Here is a 20794-nt window from a genome sequence, read left to right on the forward strand (position 1 = left end):
TGAAGATGCTGTTTTTTCTGACCAAGGGGAGGAAACAGATCTTTCCTATTCCTCCCATAAACTTAATCCAGCTGTATTCAGTACTTGACAGCCTAATCTAGCATTGAATTATATTGCAGTCAAATGCTAAGCTTATGTTATACTGTTGTTTAAACAGAGGTACATCCAGGTTACAAAACAGAGCCGAAGGTATTTCAAACTCTGTTCTTGCGAATTATAATGCTTATGTCAAAAGAATGAGATCGTTACAGCTTTTGAGCAGAAACCAGAATCTGAATGCATCATTTTTTTTTTCAGTAATTTTTCATGTGTTCTGTTTAGAATAATTCAAACAATAAAAACCCTGTGGTCTTTGTTCTTAGCCTTCCAACATCTGGAAGTAGATTTTGTACTCACCAACTTCATAAATGTTCTTGTTGGCTGAAGCAGAGCTGGCGATCTCAGCATATGGGGAGTCCCTGCGTGCTGGTGACTTCATTTCAACATATCCACATTCTGAACTTTTTGGTACAAGAGCCGGTGGGTCTTTTATAGTAGCATATGGGTTCTCAGAACTACTTAAAGAGCAATTACTTAAATTGTATTCTGAGTTCTTCACTAGATCTGCAAAAATTAAAACACGTTGTTCTCTCAAGCATGCTACATACTATGGACATTGCTGCTAACCAGGACATTCTTTAATTTTGAGTTCAAAAAACTTAGCCATAAATGATTATTTAAGTGGAAACCAGTTATAACACTTCAAAATTATTATAGTGCAAAGTACCTCTAATGGTATGCTTTTTCATGGGCTTGATCTTGCCAGCAGGAAATTTCTTTTACAAGGTCTGAGAACCTTCAGTTCTCATTAAAATAGTAGCCAGAATTAACTACAGAAAATGTGCAGAATCAGTTTTTAAGAGGAACTTCAGAATACTTTTTGCCTTTCTAATTGTTAAACTCAGGACACTATTAAATTAAGTGATCTAAGACTATTCCCAATGGCAGTGTCTGGGCAAATGGTAATGTGAAATTAAGGATGGCCAGTTTGATCATCTTAGGAAACTGAATGTGCACAAGCCCATGGGACCTGATGAAATCCATCCACAGGTCCTGAGGGAGCTGGAGGATGAAGTTTCTAAGCTGCTGTCCATCATATTTGAAAAATCATGGTAGTCACATGAAGTTCATGATGACTGGAAAAAGGGAAATATAACCCTGATTTTCAAGAAGGGGAAAATGGATGACCCAGGCAACTACAGACCAGTCAGTCTCACCTCTGTGCCTGGCAAAATCTTGAAGCAGATTCTCTTAGAAACCATTTTAGGGCACGTGAAAGACAATGAGGTGGCTGGTGACAGGCAAATCCTGCCTGAGCAGTTTGGTGGCCTTCTATGTTGGGGCTACAGAACTGATGGATAGGGGCAAAGCAGTTGACGTCATCTACATGGATTTGTGCAAAGTGTTTCACACTGTCCTGCTCATCCTTGTCTCTAAACTGGAGAGACATCAATTTGATGGATGGACCACTTGGTAGATGAAGAATTGGCTGGATGGCCACATGCAGAAAGTTGCGGTCAATGGCTGGAGAGGAGTAACAAGTGGTGTCCCTCAGGGATTGGTGATGGGACTGATCCTGTTCAACATCTTTGTCAGTGACATGGACAGTGGGATTGAGTGTGCCCTCAACAACTTTGCCAATGACACCAAGGTGCGTGGTTCGGTTGATACGCTGGAGGGAAGGAATGCCATCCAGAGGGACCTTGACACACTTGTAAGGTGGGCTGATGCCAATCTCATGAAGTTCAGCAATGCAGAGTGCAAGATCCTACACCTGGGTCGGAGCAATCCCAGGCACAGGTACAGGTAGGGAGGAGAAGAGATTGAGAGCAGCCCTGCGGACGAGGACTTGCAGGTGTTGTTAGATGAGAAACTGAACATGAGCCGGCTTCAGTGCGCACTCTCAGCCCAGAAAGCCAACCGTATCCTGGGCTGCATCAAAAGGAGTGTGACCAGCAGGTCGAAGGAGGTGTTCCTGCCCCTCTCCTCTGCTCTCATGAGACTCCACTTTTAGCACTGCGTGCAGTTTTGGTGTCCTCAACATAAAAAGGACATGGAGCTGTTGGAGGAGGGCCATGAGGATGATCAGGGGACTGGAGTGCCTCCCCGTACGAAGATAGGCTGAGAAAGTTGGGGCTGCTCAGGCTGGAGAAGAGAAGGCTGCGCGGAGACCTCATAGCAGCCTTCCAGTATCTGAAGCAGGCCTACAGTGATGCTGCCGGGGTGGGGGGGGACCCTTCATTAGGGACTGTTGTGACAGGACAAGGGTTAATGGCTTTAAACTTAAACAGGGGAAGTTCAAGTTAGATACAAGGAAGAAGTTCCTTACTGTGAAGGGTGGTGAGGCACCGGAATGGGTTGCCCAAAGAAATGCTCCATCTCTGACAGTGTTCAAGACCAGGTTGGACACAGCCTTGGGCAACATGGTCTAGTGTGAGGCATATCTGCCCATGACAGGGGTTTGGGACGAGATGATCTTAAGGTCTTTCCTAACCATAAGTGCTCTATAATCCTATCAGAATTTGAGTATGAGGCCACACTGGAAGAGAAACCAGCTTCTTAAAAGTTTCTGTAAGGTGCACATAGAACTGAAAAGAAAACATCAGGTGGCTTGTTATTTCAGGATTTAACTGAAGAACGGATAACTGTAGTTTAAGAGATGATGTGTTTTCTTATGCTGGGAAGAGATTTTGTGGTGTCTGTGTTCCTTTGTTTTCTGTGTTGTTCTGTGTTATGCTATTTAAGCTCTGGAGCTGACACTTTCTCAGCTTGTTCCTGACTCTGAATATGTAGTATGAGACCAACCTTAGCGAACCTGTCAGTGGGTAGGTGCTTAACTTTGTGACTGCTTTAATATATTTTTAATTGGGCTTCCGTTAACCATATAATTGTTTAGGTTGGAAAAGACCTTTAAGTTCACTGGGTCCAACTGTTAACCCAGCACTGCCAAGTCCATCACTAAACCTTTCCATAAGCACCACATCTACACATCTTTTAAGTATCTCCAGGGATGGTGATTCCAGCAATTCTCTGGGCAGCCTATTCTAATGCCTGATCACCCTCTCTGTGAAGAAATTTTTCCTACATCCAATCTAAACCTCCCCTGGTGCAGCTTGAGGCCATTACCTCTTGTCCTGACGCTTGTTTCTTGGGAGAAGAGACTGACCCACACCTCACTACAACCTCCTTTCAGGTAGTTGAGAGAGCCCCATGAGCCTCCTCTTCTCCAGACTCAACACCCCCAGGTCCCTCAGCTGCTCCTCATAAGACTTACTCTCCAGACCCTTCAGCAGCTTCATTGCCCTTCTCTGGACCCACTCCACCTCCTCAGTGTCTCTCTTGTAGTGAGGGGCCCAGAACTGAACACAGGATTTGAGGTGCAGGTTCACCAGTGCCGAGTGCAGGGGGATGATCACTGCCCTGGCACTGCTGGCCACACTATTGCTCATACAGGCCAGGATGCCATTGGCTTTCTTGGCTGCCTGGGCCCAAGCTGGCTCATGTTCAGCTCCATCAGTCAGCACCCCAAGGTCCTTTTCCATGGAGCACCTTCCCAGCCACGCTTTCCGAGGTCTGTAGTGCTGCATGGGGTTGTTATGTATCTCTTTTAAAGCCTTTCAGAGGCAGCATGCAGCCTTACCTGGCTCTCTAGGCTGATTTCCAGGGCCATCCCTGTTCTGCTATTTAGAATAGGACTATTTTGTGACTCAGCTGTTACAGAAACATTTGATGGATGTGACACATAGGGAACTTAAAAAGGCTTGGCTTGCTGTTTTGTTTTTTTGTAGTTTGTTGGGATTTTTATTTTATTTTATTTAAACCTGCCACTCAAAAGAAAAAAAAATAAAAATTCATGCATTGATTTAATGTCTAGGAATAACTTAGTCCAAAATTATTTTATGTTTTCTTCACACAGAAACCAAAGATAAATTAGAAGAGTAAACTGACTGTCTACACAATTCATGTAAATGCATCAGAAAATCACCTCACCTTTCAGGGACTTTCCCAAATATCCCCTATCAAGTCCAAAAGCACCTGAGAAAAACAACACAAATAAACAGAATAGTTTTAGAAAAATGATTAGATAACGACTTCTAAAGCTTTTAAAATTGCCTTGGGACTAATTTCTACCTCAACAGAATAATTCTCTTATAAGCCCTGTGAAACTGCCTGATACAGGGGTACAGAAGCATTGTTACTACTTGCTTGCATGCTTTCAAACAGTAGCTTTCTGAACAGAGAAAGTGGTTAAGGTCATAAGGCACCATGGAATAAGCTAGTTCAACCTCACATACGTCATGGGCCATTACGTTTCCCCAGTTACTCTTGTATGAGCCTAATAACTGCTGTTTGTTTAAAGAGTATTTTTAGTCTGGATAAACTGTATCTACCAGAAAGGCATCCTGTCTTGACCTGAAGATAGCTCCATTTCTTGGTACTTTGCTTCCAAAGTTAACCACTCCCATTGTGTTGCCCAAAGTCATTCTGTTCCAGTCCCTTGGCCTGCACAAATGGCCTAAACACCTATTGTCTAAGTCTACAGCTTTGCAATTATCTGTTAGTAACAGATTTCTCTCAATATAAATCCCAATGTAAACATTAGCAGTCAGCAGTGCCTGACAACTGTCTTCAGAGACCTGGCACTTACTTGGTTACTAATCTATATGCAACCCCTAATTTATTTAAAAAGAATATGTAATTTTTGTACAATGTAAAAACTGTACAAAAAAACAGACCCTTACTGTACAGTACCCATTATTTTATGAAACTAATTGATAAGCAAATCTTTTTATAAAAATGAGATACTTTGCACATCTTGTCTCCATTGGGCATCAGACTGATTTGCTGTGACTGATTCACTGTTCCTCAAAAGGAGTTACTTTTTTATCTCTAAGAATGCTGCCTTAATGGAAGGTCAAATCCATGACCCGGAAACTCACACACAGTCTAAGAAGCCTGGCATTACTCTAAGTGGAGAACCAGAAAAACATCCCTGCTTTTCAATCCATCCCAAACACACTAAGTAACATTCACATTCTCCTTATTGTTTTATTTTTCCTTCTTACCAAGCTCATTGAGGTAGCCACCATGTTTCCAGTCTGCTGGCAGTGTCCCTGTGTAGTCCATGATGTTGCCTCGTTTTCCAGGTTCCACATTTTTAAGGTTCACAAACAGCTGGCTGTTTTTTGCCTGTATCAAAGAAAGATACTTTATAGAAACTGAAACTGATGAAAAGTTGCTGCATTTCCATGTGATAATCAGGGAAAGTTAAACTAAACAAGAAACATTAGGGAAGCAAATCAAAGGCTCTCATTTACACAAAAGGATCCAGATTTTTATGCTTTACCTTTGCCAGGGTCAGCCTGTCCATGTTGTTGACATGAGGTGGGGTAGTGCATTGAGTTAGAGTATGATAACTAGGATTAGAGAAATAGTGACTGTTTGCATTTCCGCCACTACCATGAGGAATGGTTTCTGAAATGGAAAAGAAATACGAATAAACGATTAAAAATAACATGGCATTTCTTTCTCAGGATATGTTTTTGACAGTACTGTCCTGATTTCAGAATCTGATACAGTTTCTTGGGGAAAAAAAAAAAAAAAGTTTAAAAATTTTGCATCCATTTGAAGAAATTAGAGATAGTAACTGACTAATCACTGCCTGAAGTTTCAAATCTCAATCTCTGGATTGGAAACAGATGGTGGAAAAGAGAGTATGTTAAAGATCTATAAAATCATAAAAATATACAGAAGGCAAAGAAAGAAGTACTCACTGTTCTTCCTAATAAAAGCAAGGGTACCTAATAAGTTTATAGTAAGTGAGTTTAAACCTAACAGAGCAAGCAGGTTTTTGCTCAACATACAAAGGAGTAGAAGCGAAGAAACAGAATAGGTAAAAATCTATTCTCAATTTACGGTAATAGTTATTAAACACTGTGATGTAAATACACCTTTTGGTTGAGAGGATTTCTATGCTGATAATTGTATATTTAGGAAAGTACTGAAGGCATATCTCTATACTTGTTATATATGCCACATAGTTTCATGTACCCATCCACATGCACTTTCATAGGTCGAAAACTCCTGTTTCAGGAGCATTGCTCCTTCTCTTAATTTGTTTTAAACTTAAGCCACTCTGCTATCTGCCTCTCTACAGAATCTTGCCCCAACTAATGTAAAATCCTGATTTTCTACAGCTGTAACAGTCTGTCTGTATTCAAGCTGTTGGCATTGTGTGTAGAAACTATTTTTTGCCACACTTTTCAATTCTGTTTAAAAATAAGCAAAGAGGAATAGAAACGTGCATACTTCCACATTTTAGTGCAGAAAAAACATTTGAGGGTTCAAAAGGTTACACAGTGTAAGCAAGGTGTATTGGCACTTGTTTTTTACAGTTAATTTATCTTACCAGGGTAAGCCATGTTCATAGTATCAAAAGCAGAGATTAAAAGACTATGATGCAGAACAAGCTAAGCAGCTGTAGATGCTGGCACAGACTCATTCTGAACTCAGGTGAAGTGTCCCTGATAGCTGAAAGGTAAGCACACAAGTCTACTATTGCATCCCACTGGTCTAGTGTGCTAGTTCACCAGCACTGTCAGTTTGGTCTCAGGGGCTTCTCTCCTGTGAAAGGCAGGTGAGAGCAGTGTCTCACTCTTCCCCTTCCTAAACAGGGAACCCCTCCCCAGCCTCCCCTTCCAGGAAAGCTTCCAAGGCAGAACTGCAGTCATCCTTTTCTGAAATCGAGTATGTTCCTGCTCACAGCAGCCCTCACTAATGCAGAAACGTGAAGCATGCATAATTAAGCCCTGTTAGGGGCACAGCTGAACCACTTCAGAGCTCAGCTAAAAAAGCACAAGATCAAGAGACAAAGCCCTGTTCTAAATACCACTTACCTGAAATGGTGTAATCAGCATTGATGACCCTCATAGCAGGGGTATAGGTTACTGCAGGCATATTTGTTTCTTTTCCTTTCTGCTTTTGTCTGTAAATTATGAACAGCACTAGCAGGAAAAGCACAACCAGGACAAGAATAATGATGCCTGCTATAGCCCCTATCTGGTAAGAATCAGCAGGGATGGCGGTACTGGTACGGCTTAAACTGTTCAAGTTTCCCACTATAATTACACCAGCTGAAATACAAGAAGAAATGAAAATATGTGGCATAAATTCAGAGGCTTATGTGTCAGGAGCAGAAGACAATATTTCACTTCTAAACCTTTCTACTAATTTAACTGCATTTAATAATGCCAAAATAAAACTATGTCAGAAAGCAATATGAAGACAATCCTAGCCTTAAGGAAAAGCATTCATCTTCTTCAAAGAAAGAGATATTTTCATGGAGCTGAAAAAGTAAGAACACTCACTAGGCAAAAGCAGAGAGCAGGTAAAGCACATGCTCTATGAGCAGCCTGGGACAGCAGAGCACTGCAAAACATGTTACGAAATCTACACTTGAATTCTTTGCTCCAACAAACTATCACTGAGGCATTTAATATTTAAAAAAATCTACAGAACATGTATAATTTAATAGAATGGACTGTTTAAACACACATGCCTTACCAGGTTAATTTAATTAATAATATAGATATGGCATTTAATATATTAATCCAAGTTTTATATAAAACAATTACAATAATTTTATTGCATCTAGGTTTTACCTTGATCACACCTGGCCCCTTTCCAGCCTGGGCTGCAGTAACATGTTCCTGTGATGTGGTCACAAGTTGAGTTGTTCAGACAGTCACATATCTGCCGGCATCCATACCCGTATGTGCCTTGAGGACATTCTGCACAAAATAAGTGCAAATAAACATCAGACACAGTACTTCTTAAATGTTTTCGTGTTACAGATCTACAGCGCTTTACATGCTACCATACATTTCTAACCTCATACGTTTTTATACATGGCCAGCAGATGGCAATGTGTTATTAGTAGTAGACCTAACAGGGTGTTCCGGAAAGGTCCTGTCGGTATATGTGTGTATGCGTGGGAAAGGAGATTGTATTCAGAAGTGGTTTTCCTTTACTTGTACTGTTGCTGTCGCCGAGGCAATGAACTTAAGAAAGGAAAAAAAATAAAATAAATAAACCAAAACAACAACAAAATCTTACCTGTGCCCCAAACAAAGAACCCCCACAAACGCCAACATTTAAAAGGTAGAAGACCCTTTAAACTGGCGACAAAGTGCCAGTTTTACACCAGAATGTCAAGTCTCACAGGTTACTCAGATCCCTTCTTGAAATATCACATAATCATACGAGTGGAACCAGACATCTGGCTAGTGATATGTCATATGACAGATGTGCTGATGTAGTAAGAGTATGCCTACAGCATACTTTGGTGCTGCAATGTATACATTAAGGAACTACCTACAGGAGAAAAATGGTAAATTATGAAAAATAAGCTCATTGGAAGAGTTTTATGTTATTTTTTTCTCATGCAAAATGACTTCAATACAGTAATTAATTACTGATCAAAGTGTCTTCTACATCACGTAATCAGCATGATAGGGAATTATCCTACACTGATAAAAATTATTTCCTCTATACCACCACCTCTGTTAGTGTGTGGCTGGTTGCATTACTGTAGTTCTGACGGTTTGAGGAATTTGTGGTATTTCTTCACCTTCTGAGACTCAATTTTCTGAAATCTCTCAGGACTTTGTAACTATATTAATTTCGTTTTCATCTTTAAAAGAATATACCACATCTTTTATGTATTTCTAACTTAGAATAATTTACAAGATAATGTAACACATTGGATGCTAGATAAATATTCTTACAATCTTGGTAAATCTAGACTCAAGTGGAATTTTATGCTTATATACCTTCTCCTTCTCTTGGGTATACCCAGTAAAACAAGATTAGAAGTAATGAAGACAATGTTTGGGCAAACCCCATCACACTATAATGTATTTTGGCATTTTGAAATCTGAATTGAAATGAAAAGTCCATTTTTAAAATTTAAATTCAAATTCAGAAATGCAAAAATGTTTAATATTGTTAAATCATTATCAGATTATACTATGAAGTATAAAATCTATAAAACTTAATTATAAAGCTAGATTTCCTGAAGTATTCAAAATTATTTTTTATAACAGAGGAGGTTGAAAAGACTGCTTATTTGCAATGCAATATAATCCATGAAGGGTGGCAGCACCACTCTGTAGCATTAGCAAAACTTGGGCCAAAAGCCCGATTATTCTTTTAATATTGTACAACATTGTAACACTGTTGATGTCAGTGGTGTTATTCTTGTTTTCCTGGGATAAAGAATCACACACATATGAAAACAAAATGGTGATGCTTTTATCATCAAATTGTTTTGTAAAATCACATCATAAAATTAATTTTATCCTCTAGGATTGATGTACTTCTTTACTTTTCTATTAGTTTTCATTGTGGTTTATGCTAATGACAATTACTTCGATTCATTTGTTACACTTACAAGACAGAGTTGTTGGGTTTTTTTAGCACTATGTCCAAAGCAACTAGAATGAAGTACAAATGCCTCTTACATGTAGCTATAAATTGAAAGAAACAGCCATTCCAATCGGAACCAGTCTTAATAACTAATTCTGCAGGCTTTGATCTGTTTGGAAAAAGCTTAGGTCCAACTCCTGAAGCTCTTTCCCCATCAAAATTCCCACTAAAGTGAAGAGGTTGTATCACAACACCAGCCAAAACAACAGAGGTTTGGCTCAGGGTTTAATATTTGCTATCATGCATGGACAATTCCCATCCCTACTTACTCTGCTCACAATGCTTCCCCATGAACCCTGTGCGGCAGGTGCACTGCCCACTGATGTGGTCACAGTCAGCTCCATTCTGACATTGGCATATCAGTGCACAGTCCTTCCCGTAAAACCCTAGGGGACATCCTGCAATACAAAAAGAAGCAGGGGAAAAGGAGTGAAACAACGGCTCTGGAAATGAAATGCAAATATCCTTCTTAAGTATGTTATTGAGAAGTCATATCTATAGCCCTACTATTCAGCATGGCATTCTATAAACATAATAGATCAAGACCTACCCTATTTTAAGTAGTTTAAAATACATGTTAGGCAAAAACTACATAAAAATGAGTTTGGGAAATTGCACAGACAGCAGATGTTCAGAAGAAGGCAGCAAGAAGGTCTCTTCAAAGAAATGGGTTTAAGATATTTGAAGGAGGAGAAAGAGGGCAGTTTGTGAACCAGAGCAGGGATTCTATTCAGTGACAAATGAACCCTTGGACATATTTTTGCACAGTTGATGTTGAAACATAAAAAAATAAAAACATATTGTATCTCAGCTCCTTGCCAAGATACCATTTCAGCATGAAGACATGTCACCACAGAGAGATCATTATTCATCAGCAGGAAGCAAAATAACCATGATAGCTGACAGCTGAACCAGTATAGTGAATGTCTTCCCAAACTGCATCCATATGGCCCTATAATACATCAGTTATTTCCTGCCACTATATTATTCACTTGAAAAAGGAGAGTTCTCATTATATGGAAAAGCGTACTTAAGAACTGAATGCAAAAGACGGCAGTCTTAATTTTCTTGAGTTCAAAATAACAGTTGTGCACAGATTACAGACACCAGGGGTGCCCAGATTGAAGGTAAACCAAATTGAAGCTGTAATGTGATAAAGAAGCCAACTTTATCAATATCTATCTCTAATAAATGCTTACTTCTCAAACTTAATATGAACTCTTCCCCAACATACAATGAGTTTGCAGGCAGCCACTGCATGACTAGTATTTTAATTTTAATTAAAAGTTCTTGGGAAAAAAAAATAAATATCAGATTAGCGTATTAATTACATGAAGAAAATTCAAAAATTTGTGAGTCTAGTGAAGTTAAGTTTCTAACTTCCAAATAAAATAACTTTATCAGTGTCTGAATTACAGGTGCTGAGCTAGAGCTGTTGTTGCAATTGATCCTGGAGATAGCAGTTACAGATACAAGATGTACTGTATGATCATTTTGCAGTGACAACAGGGACTGTGCCTCAGCAGACCACAGCCACAGCTAAGGTAGGAGCTGTTCTCATGGCTTCAGTCAGAGTCAGCTCTATCTTTTCTCACAACTCTTGGTCATCAGGTCCCTGCTATTAGAGCACTTGCTAGGATGGTTTCAGAGAAAGAGGAAATTAAATGTTACCATCATCCCACCCTGTGGGGAATGGTTGAAGAACTGACACTGTCAGTGCTTTGGACTGCAGCCAAACCACACATACACAGTGGTAGCATCTGAATGTCAGAGTCATTCTGTGTGTGCATGTGACAGACTCTTCCACGGAGATGCCCAGCTGCAGCCAAAAGTTGTCTTCTTCTGAAGAAATGCTAAAGAGGATCCCAAATGTAGCGATCAGCACTCTGATAGCGCTTATACAGGGCCTCCCCTGCAACCATGGAGGCAATGTGTTGCATCTTCTGTATCAAAAAAGTTCAGCAGCATGGGAAGAAATCAATGGTTAAAGCATGAAAATACTAAAGAAAAATTCTGTCAATGACTATAGACTAAGGATGGATAACAGAAGTCACTTACTTTGTGTACAGTAAAGGCCAGTCCATCCTGGCGTACATTTGCACTCCCCATCATAGGCACTGCAGTAAGCTCCATTATGGCAGTTGCAGGTGTGGATGCAGTTTGGTCCCCAGTGGGAAGGTGGGCAAGCTGAAACAACAATTAATCTCAAATGACAAAGATCCTTGATACCCATGAGCTGCTTACATTCATATATAACCACTGCTCCATTTGGGGTTTGCTTTTCTTTTAAACATATCTTTTGGGCTGCTGCATTCTGAGAAAAAAATACAGACTTTTTTTCTTTTTTAAACTAAGAAATCATTTTAGTCTAGATAGAAAGTGCTGAAAAATAGATAAAAGATTAGAAGTGTGAAAGAAACCAGTGATACATACTTGATACTCAGCACCTAGGACACGCATACCAGCTTTCACATACAGAAAGCCATGCAAGTTTCCTTTCTTAATTCATTTTTCAACCTGCAGACAGTTCAATAAGCACAATTAAGGGGATCAGCCCTTTAAGCCTCAAAAGTGAAGAAGAACAGAGAAGATTGAAACATCTTACAGCCTTAGACCCAAGAGCAATAGACACATCTATTGCTTTAGACCCAATACTAAGCTTACTTTTGGAAATAGATTGTACACAGTTGCCTAGACGTGGTACATATAATCAGGACCATACATTAATCATGTTAATTCAGTTGCTTCTGTAGGTCCATTAATCAATATAATATTTCTAAAACCCAAGTAATTCTCTATAAAATGGGGATTTTTTTTTTTTTTTCACAATCATTTGGACATGTTACAAGATATAATTTTACTGTAGATTTTTGAATGCTTTGAGAATGCCATGGTGAATTAATTTGATACTATGTGCTGCCATTAGAATTGTGAACGGTTCCAAAATGATAATTACTATTCAGACACAGCAAAAGATAGTTTTTTTCACATCAGAATATCACTAAATGCAGAAAGTACTCTCAAGAATAGTCCTTTTCTGCTGATTAGGATTTACATCCTGGGGTTTTTTTTTTGTTTCTTTAGTTAAAGAGATGCACAAGCTAAGAATAGCTTTATGGAAGTACAACACGAGTATTTCACAAGACATAAGAAAGAGATCAGACATCGAAGCCTTAGCTTTATACCTGCGTAAGTTTAAAAAGGCTGGTAACTCCTTTTGCTGGTACTGATTTTGTTGTCCAGAGACCTGTCTGACAGCAATAGGAGTTCCTGAATCCTTTAAATGTTTGCATAATGATTCATCTATGTGTAGGCTATATTTTTGCAGTGTTCTCTTGGTGCAAATTTCACTTTGTTAAGAAATACACTATGTTATATTGAAAGAAAAGTACTAAGCTTGTTTTTTTGTTCTTTCCATTTCAGTTGTGCCACACAATTATTTTTAGTATTGTTTTGTATTCAAAATTAATGGTCAATGAAGAAGGAATGTAAATCACATGCAGACCAAAGGTTAGAAGTTTCAAAAGGGTCACTCTTCCAAAAGAAATTAATGGAATCATTATTTTCCATGTGAACGAAAAGCCTTTATACAAAGCAAATAAACTTCCTCTGTTACGGTCCATGAGCACAGCCTCAGTAGACGCTTCCATTCATATTGCTGGCACCATTTTCTTGTTATTGATTCAGTAAGTCCCTCCTCCTCCTAAATACCCCTATTCTGCTACTCTCCCAAATACCTACTTATTTTACCATAAAAACAGGGACCTTTGTTGCTACTGGCTTTCACAGAAACGGGTCCAAGATTTATTTTGGTATCATATTGACTTGTGCATGCTAATCACTTCACGGAACGTAGCCAGCAAAGCTTTTTTAACAAGTTGACCAGATGTTACATCACACTACTACAGAGCCCGTTAACCTGGAGCAGTCAACCCATAAATGATATAAAGCAATGTTATTAGGCATGTTGTTAGGAAATGCACCTCCCTGGAAACCCCACCACAATGTCTTTTGAATTTTGACATATCAGGGTCTTGTACAGCTTCTTTTATTCATAAAAATGGGTTGGCTGAAATTTTGGCATGTGAGCCAGACTGTATGCATTTTGGTACCTTATGGATTTGGATATGTTTCTTGTGAGAATTTTCCTTCAGATATTTATTTCCTGTCATTAGTAATTTGCATAGACCAAGCAAGGCATCTGGGAGTGCCTAATTATTTAATAAAATATGAAACAATAAAATTACCCTTCTTTTTAAGTCAGGAGCAAAATAATCCCTGAGTTTAGCATACCAATACAATATTCAAGTGAGGTAGAATGACACTAAAAATATGTATCTGTGAAACAGTTAGAAAAAGAAGAAAGAAAAAAATCCATTAAAAAGTTGTAAGTACTTTAAAAAGTCATGGTGAAAAGTTTGTTAACAAGATGTTCAAAAGTTTAACCAGAATAAGGATGATCTTGCAGCCAGAGCAGTAAATTTTATCTGACAAAATCTTGACTCTGTTCTGTGCCTTGCCAGTGGCTCTATATGCAACTGTGTTAAGAAAAAACACTGCATTTAAGTGCCTCAGCTCCTAATTTGTAAAATAATACTTCTGTTAAACATAAGACTGTCCTGAGAATACAAGCCCTGATATCTTCACCTTACCATGGAAAGACTGAATAATTATGGACAAGCAAACTACAAGTCAAGAACCCTCTCTTCAATGCAAGATTCATCAAGTCACAGACTTTTTCATGTTGGAAGAGACCTCTAGCATCACCTAGTCCAACATCAAAGGATCTTCAACAGTGATAATTTCACAACCTCTTTCAGGCTGGAGACTTCAGAGCCTCTGTGGACAATTGCTGTGCTTGACCACTCACACAATAGGGATTTACTCTTTTTTTTTTCTTTTATCTAGCACAAGTAACCCTTGCTGCCACTTCTGAAACAAATTTCATGCAGCTTCTCTACAACTCTTCCTTGGACACGGGAAGAATGAAAATTGATCCCTTTCTGTCATATGTTCTAGCCCACTTGCTAGGAAAATCATAGTGCAGATGTGTTTCTGATAGTGCTGATGAAATGCAGAAGTTCAGGATCTCTTCATTATATAACATGAAGTCCTCATTTCTGACTTACACAGTGGTTTTTTACCAAAAAAAAAAATAGAGAATTTAAATAGCCAAACCTTGATCAATTGTTTCAAAAATAAAGGAAAAAAAGATGATACTTACGCTGAGAGCAGTCACTACCAATCCAGCCAGGGTAACACTGACAGGATCTATCAATAGGATTACACGTTCCGTTATTGGTACAGGTGCATATGCCAATGCAGTTCTTGCCAAATCTGCCACTGGGACATACTGAGAACAAGTTGTCAGAATTAGAACTCCTAGTCATCAGAACAAGATTTTATTTTCCTTATTTCAAGAGAAAGCAACTGGTACTTGGATCAAGAAATGTGTTGCTTAGTATAATGTTAAAGTAAGGCATTAAAAGTTCTGGTAAGACCAGTATACATACTCATTACACAAATAATGCAAACAAGGATACAACGGGTTTTATACTTCAGGATCAAATGTTCAAACAGCTTAAACCTGCTTAGGATTTCTAATTTATAAGCTGCACATACTAAACCAGAAACTATTTTTGGTTTCATTATTTCCAAATTATGACATTAAAATTATTACAGTGCTTGGTCTGCACCCCATAAAGTCTTTATTATAACATGTACCTTCATTACAGAGGGCTCCTGTAAATCCAGGTAAGCAGTCACACAAGCCAGTAATGTGGTGGCAGGGACCGCTGCTGTGTACGCACTGTGGGCATGTCTGGCTGCAGCGGTGTCCATAAAACCCAGGGGAACAAACTGGAATTAGAAAGAACAAATAGTCATTGCTTCCTGTATTTTCTCTGTGGCTGTGAACTACTCTTCAGTGCATGAGTTCCTAACCTTGAATTAGCTCTCCTTTCTAAATACACAAGAATTGCAGTGGTGGTTGTTATTTATAAAGTCCCCTGCTTTACTCACAAAAGGAGATTTGCTCATCTTCCTCAAGGGTTGACTATATTCTATTTAGTAATGATTTAGTTTCATTCCATTACCTGTCAGGCCTCAGTGCCTTTGAGTTATGTTTGAAATGCATGTATACTATACATATTATATGTATTTTGCTATACATTACATGTCCTCTGCAACATCAATGTCTTTTAAAGCACCTTTGAAGAAAAGCAATTTAAAAAAAGTAGAGTGGGTAGTTTTATCTTTAGATGACTAGGGTCATCTTAGATCTTGACTTCTGTATTTTCTAACTTAAAATACAAATAGCCATTACTTCACTGAGAAAAACATACAAATGTTTTCCATTCATCCTTTTATTTATATTCACTGTACTCATTACATGGTACAGACAGCTATGCATCATCTAAAATTTAGGGAACCTTAGAGCAGAAATACAGAGTCATCTACTTAATTCTTACACTAAAGTCACTCATTTCTTAAAAAAAAAAAAATGGAGGAGGAAAAAATTTAAATAAAAAGACTTGCATAAAATCTCCTTTGTTGCTTTAATCCCTTTTGACATTTATTTCCTGATAAATTAGAATATTAGGTAATGCATCAAGAGAAATACCTGTTTCACAGCAGCAATTAGCACTGATGAAAACTAGCTTGGAATCTTTTCCATTTTAATTTCATTCAAGATTCAGTCTTTTAATTATACACTTGAGAGAAGTTATCTGGCCAGACCTCTCTAGAGAGATTAACTTTTCGTAGTGAAACAGTGCCAAAAGGTCTTCCTGTTTACTGAAAAGGCACTTTCTGACTGAGATCCAAATTATTCATATGACCTTTGTCTTCCTAGCCTCCAGACCGTACATCAGAGAGGGACTCTGACAGCCACTGGACTGGAAGCCTCTTGTCCAGGTTATAGGCACAGTTCCAAAACACTGGGACCATTTTTATATGTAGTGTTACACTTAGTCTGCCTTTGGATTAACCGATTAACTGCTAGGCCTTTAGAGATTAGATAGTAACAATAATTTCTGCATTTAGTTAAAAATGCTTAAGGAATGCTAATGCCACACTAATGTGGGATTTAGCAGTGCCATAGGCAATTACATTTTTCAGCTTGAAATCTTGCCTTTCCTAGACTGTAAGACTTTTTCCTCCTCTGGTTCTCCTTCTGCCTTCTAGTAACCATATCATGTCATCTCCTGCCTTTAAGCCTCTTTTGAAGAGCCTATAAGCAACTCCACTTGGCCTACTACACCTACTTCTTGACCCTATTTCTGGAAGACCTCTCAAAACAGGGTTACCCTCCAAGTGCAGAGGACTCAGTTCCTCTTCTCTGAACACCTTTTCCTCACACCTTCAACAATTCAGACTGAAGGCAGCTAGATTGCTGACAAACTGCGACAAATCTTGGAAGGGTAGATATTTTGTGCATCAGCTTATTTTTGCCTCCCTGTTTTTGGTATATTTTGCCTCAGTTCACCTGTATCTCTTCTTGTAACATTTAAATTTTACAGAGACAATTTTTCCAAATGCAGCTATATGTACACATGATATCATCTACTTACCGTAAGGCCTTATCCCTCCGGCCATTCTTTGCTGCTTCAAAATAAGCGTTAAAAGAAGGTAGTAATTTAGCCAATGATTAGACTCAATGGGAAGCCTGGGTGTCTAGCTGCTGAATCTCATACATGTTTTATTTACCTACTAAAATATGTATTACGAAGTTAATGTTCATCAACGACATCTGGAAATGTTTGCCTTTAGAAAGGAATGCCGTACTGAATTTGTTTCTTTGAAAGTCATGTGCATAGAAATGTCACAGCACAGACAGTAAACGAAAGTTCTACAAGAAGAGCACTACTAGTTGGAAACACTTTTTAATTTCAAGTAACACTTATTTCTGCATATTCATACCCTTTGACACAATATCCAGTCAAAGAGTGCTTCATAGTACTTTATACTACAATTAAAAAAGCATTATGGTATTATATTCCAAGTAAGGGAGGGAGAAACAGAGATTTTAAAGCATTTATTTTGTCCTTACTTCTCTGACAAGTGGTGCCTCTGTATCCTGGTGCACACTCACAGATTCCGTCATCTGGAGAGCAGGATGCTCCATTTTTGCAGTAACAAGACAACGAGCAATTTGGACCCCACTGTCCCTCAGCACACACACTGTCACAGTGAATTCCTGCAACCATAAATAAACAAAACTGCCAGCCTTTGTAAAGAACTCTTACATGTAGTTAGTTTAAACCTTTAGTCCCCGAAGAACTCATTTTTAAAATAAAGCTCACAAAACTTATTTATTAAAATATCATTAACATCAGGAAAATATAACAAGGTAAACTTGCATCTCTGCTCCTGCCTTCCCCCAGAACAATTAATTTCTTTCATTTTCCAGTTTTGAAAGATGTACATAAGGGCTGATCCTGAGTTCTGTAACAGGAAAGCACTCCTGCAGATTTACAGGGAACATAAGAGCTCAATGGGATGCTACCTCCAGGCTTCCTGCTTGCAGATACTTTAATATCTACAAAGAAAAATGCAAACCTCTGAGTAGGATAAAGAGTTTGATAGTTTTCCAAGACCTTTACACATATAAAAATTTTAAAAGGTCTTTTATTTCTCTCACTTTCATCATTCGTATCAATAAAAAGAATAAAAAGAAGAAAGTAATTTAAATGCAGCAAAATAATGGCTTTCGCTTTCTCCATAATGGGTGTTTCAAAACAGCAAAAGCTTATTTTCAATTTTAATGTTAGGGAAATGCACGACAAAATGTTTTGCAAAAACTTTTCCTCCTCAATGTAAAAATACTTAAGGTCTGACATAATTTTATTTAATAATAGGGTGCAGGACATGGAATGATTTCTAATTAGTCATGAACTGATTACTGCTCAGCCTCATACCAAATGGAAAAATGTAGCACACACAAAGGGTTCCCAAACACACCATGTGAACATTCCAAAATGCTTAGCTGCAACAGTGTTAAGGATGCTGGTCAGTCAGTGCTTTGTCTAACCATTTTTGACACAAAATTTATTATAAAATGGCCACAACCTGAAACCCTATACATAAATCATAATACAAATTGCTAATTGCAGTCATCCAGTCATGTGATGTTTTATTTCTTTGCAATGCAGCAACATTAAATATCACTTTCCTGTTTGCTTTTTTCACTGTCTGCTTTCTAAAAGCATGCTGCATGCTAAATGCCAGCGGGCACCACGGTGGAACTCGGACCGTATTGTGTCTACAGTACTTTGGATTAACAATTAAGTATTATTGTAATGCTTCTACTGAATGAAGCCCTTCGCTAAAGGAAAAGTGGACTGGATCCAGCCACAATCATGTCTTGCTTTGTAAGGATTTCCAGCAATATATGCCACAGGTTCACTGGCTGCCAGTGTCATAAAAAAGCAAAGCAGTTTCACATGTTGCCACTAAAAAGTTCTTTTAACTTTGAAGAGCAAAACCTACTGTTCGTAACAATGCTGAAAAAAAAAAATATACTGTTTACTGATAGACCAGACTTAGAGATTATTCCTCAACCCTTGCAGCATTTGCTTTGTAAAGCTGCCTATATCCAAATACCTAACTCCCTAACTAGGGAGTTAGGGAAACTCTAGGCTCTCAGATTGTTTGCTTCTCTGCAACACAATCAACAGACTGAATAATCAAATATGTGGTTCAACAGATCGCACCAATTTATGCCAGCAAGGGAGAAAGGTACATGTCTTTTAGAATCCAGACACCAACCAGCAGCAGACAGTACATAGGCCACCTGAAAGCCCCAACTGTACAATGACCGTTGGTTAATACTGATCTAAACCAAATTTATTGTCAAGAAATGAAAGCTCTCTTATATCACTACTTATTTTTTTTTTTTTCATTTTTGCCTGTGTAAGTAATGTCATTCTCCTTTATTCATCTACATTTGAGAGGCACTGTAGGCTTGCTTCTCAGTAGCCTGGGTCAACCTTTTCATTAACTCCCTATTTGTGGATAAATAGATAAAATAGAGTGGTTTGATTTTGAGAAATGCTGATGCACATGAGCTGGATGAGATCACAGTGCCTTTTTTAGAAACAAGACCACTTACATTTCAATTTGTAAGAAATCGCTCTGCTTTAGGTTCCCAAATTTGAGAACTCAGGTTTGTAAGTCTGTGAAAGCATAAGTAGACACATGCAGAGCATCTCAGAATTGAGCCTAGCATTCCGCTCACGTGTTATCTGTCATATCATACATAGCTTCAGTTACTGAACCCTGCTAGAGAAAAGACATTTTTCACAGAGCTTTAATGGGTTTCAGTAGTGTTCAGTATACAATGGTCACTATTAACAAGTCAGCAGTTGCCAAGAGTTACCATAGTGCATTATCTGAGATTATGTAGACCAGTGACATACAATAACAACAGGCTCAATTATATCATCTTGATCTGTGAACAGAGGATGCTTTATGACAGCATGGTGTCAAAGGGTGATACTGGGCACACTAGGATAGAAAAGACAATGGGCCCCATACTGCATAGATCCACGATACTTAAAAGAGCCAACAACTACTATTAAAAATAAAAAGGAAAAATTTCCTCCAGTACACATCAGGGAAAATTATCCATTAGGGAAACTGAAAAAAATATCTTTTTTTTTTCCCACTTTCACCCCTTATAGTCAGGTGAAGAATGGTATCCCCCTACTTAGCAAAGAAACAGTGCATCCTGAGTATCACTGGGTAATAACTGTGGGAGTATAACATACTACAAGTGTGCTGAATACTACTTCTGTTCCCCTGCAGAAAGAATTCTATTCTATTCATTATTGATCACAAGCAAAATTAATTTCAGTCCTCTGTGTGCATGCCAAGAATGTATGTAGCAAAGCCGAAAGACCAGTACATTCAGTGACTTACTGCATCTCTACTTATAAAAAGATTTTACAATCTCACTCACTGTTATTTAGATAAGTTCACAAGGCACTTAAAGAAACTGAGTTTCACATCTTATAGGTGTAAAAATCAAATGTGTATTTTTGAGAAAGAATAGGTTAGAAATATTAAAAGGATTAAAAAATTGAAAAAAGAATTTTCCAGACTGACGCTTTATATGAAATTTCAGCAAAGAAAGGTATGCTTTTATAGAAGAGCTAAACGTTTTTGAGGAAAAAAAAAAACACTTTTACTAGAACTTACAAAGCAAGATTAGACTCAGCTTTTACAATAATGGCATCAACATTGTACTGGCAATTGCCGCAATTTCAAG

The 20794-nt window shown here is 38.3% G+C and overlaps 1 protein-coding gene across 2 annotated transcripts in view; it reads right to left on the minus strand.

The window, feature by feature from the left end:
• MEGF10 (multiple EGF like domains 10) overlaps nt 1-20794 on the minus strand; it is a 99162-nt gene that overhangs the window by 3255 nt on the left and 75113 nt on the right. For both annotated transcript variants that reach the window (XM_061475664.1, XM_061475665.1), the window contains exons 14-24: nt 17576-17722; nt 15250-15384; nt 14750-14878; nt 11584-11712; nt 9795-9923; nt 7701-7829; nt 6936-7172; nt 5387-5514; nt 5106-5229; nt 4030-4074; nt 397-603 (exon numbers count right to left, since the gene is read on the minus strand). In XM_061475664.1, the coding sequence (XP_061331648.1) occupies nt 397-603; nt 4030-4074; nt 5106-5229; nt 5387-5514; nt 6936-7172; nt 7701-7829; nt 9795-9923; nt 11584-11712; nt 14750-14878; nt 15250-15384; nt 17576-17722 (1539 nt within the window). The remainder of the gene's footprint in view (nt 1-396; nt 604-4029; nt 4075-5105; nt 5230-5386; nt 5515-6935; nt 7173-7700; nt 7830-9794; nt 9924-11583; nt 11713-14749; nt 14879-15249; nt 15385-17575; nt 17723-20794) is intronic.

The sequence above is a fragment of the Pezoporus flaviventris genome, unplaced genomic scaffold (genome assembly GCF_033815535.1).
Source record: "Pezoporus flaviventris isolate CSIRO_AGI_PZ_B2104156 unplaced genomic scaffold, CSIRO_AGI_Pfla_v1 ptg000086l, whole genome shotgun sequence".
Lineage (NCBI taxonomy): Eukaryota > Metazoa > Chordata > Aves > Psittaciformes > Psittacidae > Pezoporus > Pezoporus flaviventris.